This window comes from Alligator sinensis, unplaced genomic scaffold, assembly GCF_000455745.1.
Source record: "Alligator sinensis unplaced genomic scaffold, ASM45574v1 scaffold360_3, whole genome shotgun sequence".
Taxonomy (NCBI): domain Eukaryota; kingdom Metazoa; phylum Chordata; order Crocodylia; family Alligatoridae; genus Alligator; species Alligator sinensis.
The window spans coordinates 145,179-160,257 of NW_005841977.1; the positions used below are offsets into that span (position 1 = coordinate 145,179).

Genomic DNA, 15,079 nt, shown 5'->3' on the forward strand with positions numbered 1-15,079 from the left:
CAAACAAAAACCCCACTTTGCTGTCTGTCCTATTTTGGCATCTCAAGTAAAGGGTCATTCGTATGTCAGCCCTGCATGTAGTTTACTCTACTACTTCAAACAGCACTAGATCTGCTTCTTCGCATCCAGAGGCAAAAATCAGAGTCACGACTAAGTTGTGACATTAACAGTATTGCATTGAGACCATTCACAGTCTCCACAGAGAGACTTTAGGAGTTACAATTTTCAATGAATCTACTTTCCTCTTAAGGGAAACCATACTGAGGTTACTACTGTATATTCACGAACCCTTTCTTGGCTACATTACAGAAAGCAATTAGCCAAGTAACAGGAGTTATACTGTTTTAATGGATTTCTCCTCAGGCACCAAAACAAGATTTCTCACTCATTTTGCATAAGGGAGTTAGGGGGCTCGGAGGTGTCAGCATGAAAAGACTGGCTACTGGGAAGGTACTCTTACCATGATGGAGTCCATTTTTCTGATACATATTACTTGGTAATGTATCTCGATTCCACTCAGATGGCCTCAGCATTCTTTCTTGTTGAGATGTAGTCAGTTGTTCACTATATTCCCAAAAATATCTTCTTTTGCCTCTTTTCCGGCAAGATACTGCAGTCATTTCTTTTAAGTCTTCCACAGAATCATTTTCATATCCTAGAGATTAAGTTGCATTGATCATTTGTTTAGAAGCTCATCAAGGATGGAAACAATTTTATAGGTACCAGAGCAAACATTCTAGAAACTAAAGTGTGATAAAACTTAAAGCCACACAACTAACTGGTTCCATACTACTGGGGCCACGTATTTGGCTTTCTACAGTTGGGATCTGTCCTAAATCCAGTGTCAAGCCAACATTACACCAATAATAGTTGGAACTGGGGAGAATATCCACGACATCAAGAGGCCTCTTTTCTTCTAGCCCTACTTTCCTTCCCCACCCATCGTCTCTTCAACCCTTAGAGAACCACCTTTTGCTTGCCCCTCATTCTTTTCCCATCAATTTTCAGAACACTTTCCAGGTCTCCCTTATTTCTTAGATTAATATCCTATCCCACGGTAAAAGGTTATGACAAAAAGCATACTAAGAACTAACACGATCCTCACTATCAAATCAATCCAGAGCAATAATTTTGCATTATGTAATATTCTTTAAAAGCTTGGGAAAAATAAATCATCCTGGCAGCATGCCCTGAAGGTCAAATTAACCAACTCTGTCAGAGCAATGGAAGACAGTTCTAGCATAGGAGGCTCTTTGTTCAGGACTAGCTGCCATCAGCCCACCTCTTTGTCTGAACGGAAAGGAGCTTGGCTCAAAGTGCTCAATCGCACGCCCGTGCTTTTTAAAGCAAAAAACCCGGGGAGTTAAATAATCCAAACTACAGAGACAAGACAATAGTTATATTAGAATGCAGTTTGTGTATGATAAAATTAAAAACATTAAGAAGTGATGGTATCATTTCAGTGCAAACATCATCCCATCATGTTGCAAAACAGAGTTCTGTTTTCCAATTTTTTTCCTCAACAAATTAAAAAAAAAAATTCTTAAAATCCAGATAACCGAAGGTCTAAAATGCATGTAATGTATTAAGATAATTAAAAATGAATGTAAACAATATTCAAGTACTACAGATTTGCTGCCAAATTTTAAAGAAAGTCAAATCACTAAGCGTCAGAAGTCACTGACTAAACACTTGGAACCAGAGTTTAAGTGTGTAAACAACTCTTTAGAGCAGCAGCTTCTACAAAAGGAGAAAATAAATTTTCTTCATTTCAGTTTGTTCAACTTATTCAGTTCAATGGTTAAGTCATTTGAACTTGAGAAACTGCACAATACTTAAAAAGAAAAAGCATTTCCCTCTTTCCTACTATGAATAAAAATCGGGTACAAAGAGCCAACATATTAGTTCCAAAATCTGGAAAGACCAGAAATACGCCACTCGTTTGACTCATTTCAGATTAACAGACCAGTTTAAAATGCAAAATACTTTTTGCTAAATTTACTTTACCTCTGTAATATATAACACTAACAGTAATTTTAATTAAAAAGCCAATCTGAGGCACTGTGTGTCTCAGCTTTTCCAGACTACATAACTGTGTAAAGTTAGTTTATCTAATTGGGACAGAACAGGATACAGGAGTATCACGAGCAGGTTTAGGGAAGTGATAATTCCCCTCTATGCGGCATTGGTGAGGCCGCAGGTGGGAGTACTCCATCCAGTTTTGGGTGCCGCACTTCAAGAGGGATGTGGATAACCTTGAGAGGGTTCAGAAGGCTACTTGTATGGTTGAGGGCCTACAGGTAAGACCCTATGAAGATAGACTGAGGGATCTGAATCTCTTCAGCCTCTGCAAGAGAAGGCTGAGAGGCGATCTTGAGGCTGCCTACAAACTCATCAGGGCGGCCAGCAGGGAATAGGGGACACTGTTTACCAGGGTGCCCCTCAGGGTTACCAGAAATTATGACCATAAGTCTGTTCTCCTTCAGTTTGGATTGGACACAAGGAAGAAATTCTTTACGGTAAAGGTTGCCAAAATATGGAATGGGCTTCCAAGGGAGGTGGTGCTGTTCCCTCCCTTGGAGATGATCAGGAGGAGATTAGACGGGCATCCAGCTGGGGTTACCTAACCCCAGCTCTCTTTCCTGCCTGGAGCAGGGGATCAGACTCGATGATCTACCAGGTCCTTTCCGACGCTAGAAATCGATGAAATCCATGTTATTTTTAGCTTTGCTGAATTCTTTAACTGCAAGTTTAGGATTAGTAGTAAAAAAACCCCAAAAACATAACAAACTAAGCATCATCAAACAATCAGGCCTCCCCTCCTCAAGGTCCCGACTTTCAAAACAACCCCCTAACCTTGTCATCAGAAGCAGACATCAAGTGGGATGCAGCCTTGCTTTAACATCAGATGCAAAACCTGTCAAGCTTTTCTGCTACTACAAAAAACCACAACCTGCCCACAACAAACCCATCTGAACCCCTGGATTATACCAATTCGGGGAATATGCATGTGGAGATCACTTCCAGTGCACCAAATTATCTAATGGAAACCATGTGGATGAAACCAGTCAAACTATGGAGTGAATGATCACAGGTAAAAAAAGAAAAAAAAAAAAAAATTAAAACAGAGACATGTATAGAAGAACTGATGAAGGAGGCATAGCATTCAAAAGCTTGCCTACGTCTATCCCAGCCATGCAGTTGGCCCAATGAAAATCCTTGCCTCTTAAATATCATTAACTTTTTCACTATTTACCAATAAGGAACAGAGATACAGAAATTAAGGCTAATCCCCAAGACTATACTGAGCTGGTGGCTCAGCAACAGAACATGGATCTCCTGAGTCTCTACAGGGAAAAAAAAAAAAAAGATCAGAAAACCTAAAGCAAAAAACTCACAAAAATCTAAGCCCAAGTATATCTGTAAAGCTCATCCTGCCAAGATGACTGTTCATACACAAACCCCAAGAAACTCATATTGATTAGAGTCAATGCATCAAAGATATGGCCCACAGTGCTGCCTGTGTGTTTCAGACCAACACACCGCATGCAGCACATGCTGGCTCCTGCAGCCTGTACTGGTCTCAGCCCCACACACACACTGTATATGGTGCATGGAACCCATCTGACACAGGCTGCACATGGTGCAGGGGATGAACCTGCACATGCTGCACACAGCACATGGGGTCAGTCTAGGGCACGTGCTGTCCATGGTGTTCACACTGGACCAAGCATGCTTGCTGGATCTGGGGTTGATCCAAAGTCAGGCCCCTAGACTGGCCTCATGTGTCAAAGCCAGTGTCCAGGACTGGTCTGGCATGGACGCAGCATACATGGGGTGGATGCATGTTCCAGACTGGCTCCATGCACTGTATGTAGCATGCACCCTGGACTGGCCCATTGCACCATGCACTGCATGCGGGGCTGGTCCAAGGCATGCTGTCTGTGGCACTTACACCAGAATGACCCTGCAGGCTGGCTCTTGTACATGAGGCCAGCCTATGGGCCCAATCCAGCTTGCAGACCAGCCCCACACCCCTCATCTGGCACACAGGATCAAATTAATTTGACACCCCTGAGTTAGAGGGAAAAAAATTAAGGATAGTACCCTCTCCTAAAAAAGTGTTTAAGGATCTAATACACTCCAAGGGTTTATACTGGGTAGTTACAAGGGAACAGAAAAGGTAAATTGTGATACGTAGATCTGGACAAGGAATATACAAGTCTGCAGAAATCCATCTATGCCTGGTCTTCCAACAAAGATATTTAGGAACTTGACACACATTTTCAAGTCAGCAGATCCCTACCCTTGTTGGGTCTAAAGCCTCAGATGAGCTGCCAGAGCTTGCTACTTTCTATTCAAATCAAACATTCTAGTGTGGCAGGGAGTTCTGGTTATGCAACAGTGCATTTCCTCCTAAATATAAGTAAAGGGAAAGCAGGCAGCTGTGATGCGCCAGTTCTCAGTATTATAGTAAGAGTGCCAAAAATGGTACATATTTGTTTAGGGACTAGTATCGTAGGCCTAATATGTGAATACTGGAAGAGAACAGGGAGGAATTCTGTTTATGATGATTCCTACCCTAGGTTGCCTCTACTGTAGAGCCAGCCTGAGTCCCATACATCACATGCTTTTTTTCCCCACTGCAAACTCCAGCAAACACTGTATACCATCCCAAAGTGTCTAAACTCTTCAGTACACAGAAATAAAGGCAACCCTATGCTGCTCTGGAAAGGATAGAGTAACTGTAGCTAGCTATATCCATCAATTCCCAAACCAGTACTTAATGTACTTAAATTATCAGATTAATCTCTCTCTTTGCCACTAATGGAGTTCACTAAAGGCATACTGTTGCAATGACCTAGTGATGAGGGTGAAACCTCAAAGACCTGTACTCAATATGGGGAGACAGTTTTAGGATGCCATTTAAACAATGGAAACTAAAGGAGGCAGAAAGCTATTATTTTATCGTCTCTTCAGATGAACCCATACTCCACACACTTGCAAAAGTGCAGGAGGAAGTGGGGAAAATAAAATCATCTATATAGAAAACACACACAATAGGGAGTCAATGAGCGTTAATGTTCTTTGCCCTCGCACCTTAGCTCTAAATCCAGCTCTCTGCCTTTGGTGTTAGTACAACAGAATTTGTAAATACTTCTGCTCATTCCCAGGCCCTTTTCTGAAGTATTTTCACCAATAAAGGAAAAAGTTATAAATAAAACCCTGGTGCAGCACACACAGAATATATAGTGGTTTAAATCTTTAGTTCACCAGCCAAAGCAAAGGGCCTTCATTTACTTGAAATCTTAGTGAGTTTATTATATAGGTCAAGCAGCAATTTTATTTCCCCAGTTACTATGCTGCTACATGCAGGAGTACTTGCAGTTAATAGAAGGCAGAAGGGGCTCCTTGCCAGCAAAAGACAAACTTTCAAAGACAGCATATTATTAACATATTATCAGAGTAAAATCCCAACAATATAATTAACCACCTTTTCAAGATTACTGGATTTCCCATGTATAATATGCAACGTGCCTCAATGCTCTAATGCACCTAGCCAAATCAAGTGCTACCACACAAAAGTATAATAAAACAGAAGCCACTCAAAACTTCAGAAAGAGAAGAATAAGTTGAAGGAGTTCCATACAGAAGTGAAGAAGGTAATGTTTGAAGATACTTGCATAGCTACATTACAAGCCTTTAAAATTAATACAAAGCAACATAAGTATAAAGTCCTTGCTAATGAGGCAGCTTTATTCTAAAACTTTATCATCAGACATCAGCACGCTTAACTTGAACTGCTGATTTAAAAGTGATGCCCCTCCCTCAAAACACAGATGCTTATTCTACACTAGAAGGACTGTATAAAATGTGATTATAGCTAAGAATTAGTTTAATTATTCTGCATGCTTTTTTTTTTTTTTTTTAATACATTAATGGTTATTCCACGTCACCTTCCAGAAGCAGACTGTTCTGTTAATTTTATAATTAAATTTTCTATTTGCACAGGAGACTATGGAGACTGAGCTCCAATCTCATTCATTTCTGTGATTGCCAATAAATGGGCCAATTAGGGGAAGTTGGGGGGGGGTGAGGGACTATCATGTACAGTGGCTCAGTAGAATCTAGGAAAGGGTAATAACTGATTTAATGTGTCCTGTTAGGACTCCGCATACCCCATCAATCTGTTGACAAAAAAATAGGAATGGAAAAAAAAATACCAGTAGGGTCCTGCAATTAGAACAATAGGATGGGAGTCAAGATTCCCGAATTCTCTCTGTGCTTCTATTACTAATGTTATTGCATGATCTTGGGTCAATAATTTAACATCTCTGTGAAAAGGAAGGAACACCCGTCTTGCAGGGCTATAGTTAAGCTTCATTAGTGAACATTTGAAAAGAATTTTGGAACCCAGGGATAAGAGGTACTATATGTAAGGGCAAAGTGTTACCATATGCCAAAAGTATATTTCCCACAACATTTGCTGGGAAAATGCAAAGCTGCCCAGCTCCAGCAAGCCAAAAATGTAGAGTACCTGGTTCAGAGAAAGTATCGCTGATGTCATCATCTTTGTCATCTTCATAATCTTCCTCCTCATCATCGTTTTCAGACAACTCGTGCTCACTGCCAAATCCTTCATCATGGTCTTCATCTTCAACATCCTCCTCCTCATCCTCCTCCTCCTCCTCTTCAGGGTCTCTTTTGATTGACTGATTACCCAAGCTATCTGTGACAAAAAGAGAATAATTGTGCTCTTCTTTCTTCTGTGAAGAATCTGGCGCGCACGTACTGGCAGCAAGGCTGCTCTCCCCCACAATTAGCCCGGGAGTTTCCTGGGGTGGGTTGAGGAGCAGCTCCTGAGTCTCTTTAAAAGGCAGAACAGGAGGAGTACTAGGAGTCTGAAGGGAGTCTACCACTTTCCTTTCTTGTCTCTTTGCCACAGCTCCACAGTAGCAGGTGTTTTCTTTTGCTGCATCTGCATGGGCCTGGCTCAACACCGGTCTGCTCTGTGGCAATGGATTGATCTTTACTTTTGCTTTTTTAACATAGTCTTTACATTCAACATGAATGTTCACCTTCTCATTAGTGTACGTGTTGGTCTTCACCATGATTTGTGTGCTTGATGTGGGCTTGCTCGCTTTTTGAACGCAGTCTGACAAAGGCGCCTCAGCCTGAACATTTTTGGAGGAACAAACTGGGGCTGCTGCTCTGCTTGTGATCTTTTTGCCAGGTAGCAGAGAAGTTAGAGTGTTCTGTTTTACACTAAAAAGTGAATCTGAGTAATAAAGTGAATCTGAGACAGGTTGAGAGTCCTCGCTGTTAAGCTGGGCCAGAGTTGGAGTTTTACTTATCACCTCTTCATCTTGGTATGGGCTTGAAAAATCATCAAGGCCAAGATAATCCACTTCTTTTGTTCCCCAAATGTCACAGCTGGTTAGTTTGGTATACTTGGTTAGATCTTCACAGTATGTGTCCCACTGCTCCCAGTTTGAGGCAAATGCTTCATTACCCAGAATGTCTGTAAAAGACTCCAGGTTTTCAATGTCTTTGCAGTCCTCCATAGAAAGGAAGTTGTCTCTGGAGCTCTGCTGACAGTCCATTTCTCTGTCCTGCGCACAATAAGACAAGTTAACAAGATATATTTTAGGGAAATAGGCTTCCATTTAAGCCAACAATATTGGGAAATGACAGATAGTATGTGAGACTTTTTAAATCTCTTATAATGATACAATATGACTCCACGTACCTCAGTTTTTAGCTAAAGCATTTTCTTGGGGCAAGGCTGAAGCCTAGTTTCCATGCTTCAGCGGCTCCAGGCTTCTCTGCTGAGACTGCCAAAGATACCAGCCAACTGTGGCAAGATTTTTTGTATGGTGTGCATGCCTGACCACTAGGAACTGGACTCAAACCAACAATTCATTTAGTGTATGAAAGAGCCATCAGATGGAAACTACTTTCCTCTCAACTGGCCTACGTCAGATTTGTACACATAATAAAAGAGATAAAAGACTCTATACATCTGCCTTTACCAATCCTAGACCATTTAGATCCTGGAAAACTGTATTCTATCCAAATCTGTGAAATAATGTATGAAGGTGATCACTATTACCTGGGCAATGGGAAATGCTTATGTTGAAAAATATTAAGAAGTCAATGTTTCAGTTCTGTTCTGCTTTTTTTTTTTTGATGATGTAACACCTGTTCTAAGAGCAGCTACACTGTTTAGGTTTTCAGCTTTCAAACCCCACTCCCCGGCAGCAGTGCATCTATTTACTAGGGCTGTGTGAAGCTTCAGTTCATGGATTCAATTCAGAGAAGATTCGGCCCGATTCGGAGATCATATCTCCAAATTGAATTGCTAGAAGCTTAACTTTCCGAATCCACCTGGAAAAGATTCAGCGATTCAGAGGGCAGTCTTTACAGGGAAACAGAAACTTTGAAGAGGGAGGGGGAACAGGGCGGGGAGGAGGAGCGGGAAGGACTGACATCTCTAGCTGGCCAGTGACTGAGACTTCTCTCTGCCAGTCTCTACCAGAGGTGCAGCGCCCCAGAACCCCCCTGCACCTGTATCTCCTTGACAGCTGGCAGGCTTCGTGGCTGCAGCAGGGCCTAGCAGGCCCGCAGTTTTCACCCCACTGTGCCTTACATACACCGTGTCACCTATGTCACGAGTTTTGCTCATCATAGATTCATAGACGCTAGGGCTGGAAGGGACCTTGGAAGATCATTGAGTCCAGCCCACTGCCCAAGGGGCAGGAAGTCAGCAGGGATCATAGGATCCCAGCAAGATAAGCATCCAAATGTCTCTTGAAGGCGTTCAAGGTAGGCGTTTGAACCACCTCCGGCAGCAGTCTATTCCAAACCTTGGGGGCTCAGACAGTAAAGAAGTTCTTCCTTATGTCCACCCTGAAATGGTCATGGAGGAGTTTGCGACTGTTCAACCTTGTCATCCCTTGGGGTGCTCTGGTGAACAACCGTTCCCCCAGGTCCTGGTGAACACCCCTGAAAAAGTTATAGGTAGCCACCAGATCTCCCCTGAACCTGCGCTTTTCCAAACTGAAGAGTCCCATGGCTCTCAGCCTCTCATCATAAGATCTGTTTTCCTGACCTCTGATCATGCATGTGGCTCTCCTCTGCACTCTCTCAAGCTTCTCCACATCCTTTTTGAACTGTGGAGCCCAAAGCTGGATGCAGTACTCCAGCTGCAGGCTCACCAAGGCTGAGTACAATGAGAGATTGACATCCTGGGATTTGCTTGAGAAGCATCTATGGATGCAGGCCAGTGTTTTGCTTGCTTAACTAGCCACAGCATCACATTGAAGGCTCATGTTCACCTTGTGGTCATTCATAACCCCCAAGTCCCTTTCGTCCATAGTGCTAACCAGCGTAGCACTGCCGAGCCTATAAGCATACTGCAGGTTTTTCCTCCCAAAGTGGAGAACCTTACATTTTTCGAACTTAAACGCCATCAGGTTCTCATCCGCCCAATTCTTAAGCCTGTCAAGGTCTGCCTGAATCACCCTTCTGTCCTCAGGGGTGGATGCTTTACCCCAGAGTTTAGTGTCATCGGTGAACTTGGCCAGTCCGCTTTCAACACCAATGTCTAGATCATTAATGAAGATGATAAATAGTATAGGCCCTAGGACAGAGCCCTGAGGGACCCCCACTGGTAACAAGACACCACGATGATCGACTTCCATCAACCACCACCCTTTGGGTCCTACTGCGGAGCCAATTCCCCGGCCAGCGGATCATGGTGAGGTCGAGGCTGCAGTTAGCCAGTTTTGCCAAGAAGTGATCATGGGATACCAGATCAAAGGCTTTTTTAAAGTCAAGATATACAACATCAATCTCGTTTCCCTTGTCCAGGTGATAGGTTACCCAGTCGTAAAATGAAATGAGATTGGTCAAGCAAGACCTACCCTCAACAAACCCGTGCTGGCTATCCCTCAGGATGCTGACATCAGCCAGTCTGTTAAGCAGTTTGAGGTGCAGTTTCCCAGAAACTCCTGCATTATCACCTTGAAACTTGGCAGGCTTCATGCCCTCAGCAGAGGCTACCATCCCTGCAAGTTTCATCTGAACCAGCCACAAAACAACAAAGTTATAGATATTTAATTGATTCCCCATTATACTCTATGGCTGAATCGCCAAAGCGGCTCCGAATCTTCTGAAGCAGATTTGGGCAAATCGAATCGGAAAAAAACCCCACCAAAAACAAAACAAAAAAAAACAAACAAACTATTCAAATCTCTGAATCGAATTGCTGGCATCTGAATCAAATAGTTCCGTATTCATATAGGCCTACTATTTACTCAATTCAAAGCTTTTGTATATCTTACAGTCTAAGGCCCCTGAAGACATCTAGATATACAAACCTTCTTTTGAATAGATATTACTGTTGCTAGTCTGGTGGCTGAGGTAAGGAATGGGCAAGAATGAATAATCAATCAGACAGGTGGCCTCTATTCAACAGATCACCCCCTCATTTCTCTAGGAATTTAGAGTGCAGCCCAAGGTAAAAGTCAGATTAAAAAAAAAAAAAAAAAAAATTACTTACCAGTTCATACATGAAATCAGGATCTGAACTGTTTGCCAAAAGATCTGTGCTCATCAGCGTCTGTTCTGAAAACGTGTGGCTCCGAAAGGCATCCCCAAAAGGAGGGTCCATTCCACTCACACTGGGCTACAACAAAATCATTGGGATTTTTTTTTTTTTTTTTTTTTTTTTTTTTTAAAAGAAGCTCTAGAACACTTAAATATCCCATCTCCAAAGATCTCTCTCATTACCTCAGCAGAACGTAACAGAGATTTCGTGTTTCCATAAAGAGACCATTTTAAAGATTGCTACATTACAAGTAAAACTTTCCTAAGACAGCAACATCCCAAAAATGCTATGGCACTTTTAGACTCATGTCCACAGTAAGGATAAATGTATATTATAGCAGTCCACTTCCCTTGAGAATCCATAGTAGGCTACAGAATTGTCAGAGAACTAGACTAATTATTTCCTATTGATGTGTATGAATGCATAGCCACTAGATGGGTTACAGTCTCAAAACCTACAGTCAATTAGAAAGGCAAACTGGAAAAATGGCATAGAGTCATGGCAGTTTACACTGCAAACAAGTTGCTATTATAAGCCCGATTTCTCCTCCTTTTCTAACATCACAAAAGGATATACTGTTCTCTACACTGGCAGAACCAATCACGAGTCGAGGAAGAATCAGTCTACCTGCAAAGGGTAAAGACTTTCTGAATCAGACACCAAGAGAAAGGTGATGTTTGTTGGAAGAGTAACTGTTTTAACATGTGATGATGCTGATGGGAAGGTATTAGTATGTTTCACCAACTTATGAGCCCATGCAGATATGATGGAGGCAAGGAAAAGAAAGAGGCCAAAAAGAAGGAGGTAGGTTAAGCACCCTTCTATTATGAACTCTAGGAGTCATCAAGCCTGCGGAGAAGGCTTGAGCTTTAAATTCTGTTCTCCTACTGGTGATTATGATTTTACAAGGCGATATCCTAGCAGGGGGAGAGGTTTAACTCTATCTGACTTCTGGTCTTCATGCTCAGAGTAGACAAGAAGGACATGTTACTTGGTACTATTTTTTCTCCTCTTTGGAATATTTCTTCCCTGTTGACTTCAAACTTTGCCCTGTAACTATGTTAGAGAGAGCGCTTATTAAAGTAAATACAACTGTAACACAAACCAGGCTTACCTGAGGCATTTCCAAGCCCAGATCCCCCAAGTCCAATTCCAAACTTCTTGTTTTCTTAACTTGTAGGTTTTTTTCCAGCTTTACTTCAGTGTCAGTGGGTAACATGCAACTCATGTAATGAAAGGGACTCAAGTTTAAACCTAGTATATCTTCAGTTCACCCACATGGAGCTCTTCTCTTTGTAAATTTCTGTGTAAATATGAAATCAACCAAAAAAAAAGTTAGAGTATCAACGTGTTTCTTCAAGAAAAAGTTAGTACCCCATTTTGATTAATACCAAAGCAAAACCAAAAGGGTCTTCCCCAGTATTGATTAATCCTCAATCCTTGTGGCAATCCTACAGACCTTAATTCTCCCCAATCCTAGGTTAAATTAAAAAGCTACAGAAATCATGGAACTGAAGTCTTGTACAAACCTAACTGCTGGTTTAAGTCACTTTTTGTTGAGTCTCTAGCTTCACTGCATGCTGTCTACATGGATGACAAGCTCTTCAGGACAGAGAGTGCCTTTTTACTCAACTATGAAGTGTTTCCCTTACCACTAGGCCCATGCACAGAGCAACAGTCTTCATAAACTTAGTATCAAAGAGTCAATGCATTCTCAAAGAATTAGATGCAGTTAGTCACTAAGCAGGCAGTCACCAACTATTCTGAAGTAGGTATTGAAAGAATACTTGTTTTAGTGTTTCCCCCACCTTTTCTTTATTTTTTTTGTGTCAGTTTTCCTCCATATTAAACTATATCCAGCAACATCTAGTGGTAGAGAAGCATAGCAAGAACACCAACCATTAAAGAAAGGGAATCTTTCTGCTAGAAAAATTTAAAATTGCAATCCAATTCAAACCTGCCTAAGTAGGTCTGAATCCACCAAATTCATGTTAGACACAAACAGAACAGACCAAGTTAAATTTGATTCAACTTATTCAGTAGCAATATCCCCGACATGGTATCTTCCATAGAATCACACTTTGTTAGTTCAAATGCATGTCTAAATGGCCCTCTCCTATCTCTTCTTTACCTTCTGCTGTTATGCATGCAAGACAGAGAGGAAAGCTGAACAGAGAAAAAGAAGTCCTTCATACAAATAACAATAACTGCAACAGTCATCAAATAGGAGCTCTCATCATATTCACCCCAAAAGCCCCGACTTCAACGCATTTATATCACAGATAAGTATTTGGCCAAATACTATTACCTTCCTTTTCCCAGCTCCTTTGAAGTGCACTGCCTAGCCCAGGGGTTGTCAGTGGGTATAGTGGGGTAATTGGGAAGGCCCAAGGGGGTATGCACGGGTGGGCGGGGATAGAACGCTGCCACCCACCACCCCACACTGCCACCTCCCAGGAGTAGGGCTGGGGGAAGGAGGGCAGTGGCACCCCTCTGTAGGCTGCACAAGCGCTGCCCACCTGGTCAGATGCAGGGTGGGGTTTGAGAGGGGAGCTCACACACAGCAGCCACTGCTGCCACCCACCACCCCGCACTGCCACTGCTCCACCATGCACCACCTCCCCACTCCCTGCTCTGCATCCAGCCATGAGGGGTACACTTTTTTTTTCTTCTTTTTTTTAAATAAAGGGTTGAAAACCCCTGGCCTAGCCAAATGAGGAAAAACAAAAAAACAGCCTCACTGGAAGAATGATAGCTAAGGTTTTGGCTCCATAGTTCTTCTAGCGTCATTGGTTAAACAAATTTCAAAATTTTTTTAATGGAATTCTTCACTTTGTAAAGAATTTCCACCAAAAGAAATGATACCACATCCTCAGATTTTTTAATTTATTCTCTTGCTTTGAAATGCATAAGTAGCACCAAAAATGTCTTCTTACACTGGAGACATACTTGAAAAAAAATATCCCTCTTTAGTCATATCATGGGTAGATTAAGTGAATCTTTCCTTCAGGCACTCTTGTATACTGACTTAAAAGTTGCAAGATGTTCTTATAAAACACTACAGTGAAAGACAGAATACAAAATAAAGTTTGTGTCCTTACAAGATAAAGTGGGTTTTCAAATAGCAAATCTATACACAGAAAACAGCAAAACACAAAATAAAAGTCCACCATTATATACAACCTAAACTTTAAGCAGACAATAGATTCTCAGTATGATAATGCAAATGCTGCCAACAAAGCCATTCCCTTTAGAGCCCACATGTTAAATGAAAATGATTGCTGAGGAAAAATTGTTTCTGTTCTAAGATTCCCAACAATTCCTTTTCTATTTTTGTTAAAATTGATGTTTAAACTTTCAGGCAGATTGGCTTAAGGCACCAACTGAGCAATCCTTGTCTGTCTCAATGCAGTAAAGACTATCCAGAAAGACATCTACAGAACTAGCTTGCTCAGTGCCATGAAATTTCACGTTAATAAGCAAATCCATTTTGCAACCTTGTCTAATCCGGAAGCAAAGCCTTGCTCCCTAAACCAAATAACCAACGGGGAAACCCTTTTGGGATCCTTACTCCTCATTCTGCCTGTGAAAAGGGAAATGGATTTCATCTTTTAAAACCAACTCTATGATGACATAAAAGTCAGTCTTACCCTCTAAACATGCCAGCACCTAAATGCAGAGTATCTGAATTGAGCAGCACTCTGGACTATCATGTACAAGTTCTAACTTTTATTTTGAACACTGCATACAATCCCATTACCCTTAACAAACAGGGTATAAAACGGAGGGCACAATTTAGCCCAAGTGCCACTGAGATGGTTTCAAGAGCAATCTGGCACTTTCCAGAAGACACACTTCTCTGCTTTTATGTCTTCAGTTTGCAAAGTTCACAAAGGATATTAAGAAACCTCTTAAACTTTTACAAGCATAAGGGTAAAAGGAATATTTTAGTTATAAGCTAAGAGTGTCATGCTTAAATTAATTATTCCCATATTTGACCAGGGAGAATGTCAAACTAACTGCTTTTTCTTCTAGTTCGCTTAAGGTTTTCTTAGTCTGGATTGTCATTAGAATGCTTATTTTATCATGTTAATCACATTTAGTAGAGATGCACTAATATATATCAATTCCATATTGGATTGGCACCGAGATAAGGAAAATTGAGAGCATTGGCAATTGGTTTTTTTTGGCTCAGGTGGCCAATAAAGTAGTCGATAAGTGCCACATGCATGCACGCAGCCGCAGCACAGCATGGAAGTGGCCAGGAGTGCAGCCAAGTTTGGCTGATAAGTCTGTTGCGGGGGAAGGGGCATGGTGGGGGCAGGGGGCAGATCAAGGGCCCCGTGGTGAGGGAGGGAGTGCGGCTGGGGCTGCCCAGGTGGGGCGGGGCAGGACAGGGGACGGAGCTGCAGCTCGGCCGGGGGGCGCAGGAAGTGGGGTGGAGGGCAGGGCAGCTCCCCCTCCTGC

General features: G+C 42.0%; 1 protein-coding gene across 1 annotated transcript in view; it reads right to left on the reverse strand.

The window, feature by feature from the left end:
* CREBRF (CREB3 regulatory factor) overlaps positions 1 to 15,079 on the reverse strand; it is a 36,570-nt gene that overhangs the window by 9,509 nt on the left and 11,982 nt on the right. Inside the window, exons 2-5 of the mRNA XM_006021056.3 lie at positions 11,727 to 11,915; positions 10,565 to 10,690; positions 6,539 to 7,613; positions 461 to 655 (exon numbers count right to left, since the gene is read on the reverse strand). Of these exons, the coding sequence (XP_006021118.1) occupies positions 461 to 655; positions 6,539 to 7,613; positions 10,565 to 10,690; positions 11,727 to 11,840 (1,510 nt within the window). The 5' untranslated portion in view covers positions 11,841 to 11,915. The remainder of the gene's footprint in view (positions 1 to 460; positions 656 to 6,538; positions 7,614 to 10,564; positions 10,691 to 11,726; positions 11,916 to 15,079) is intronic.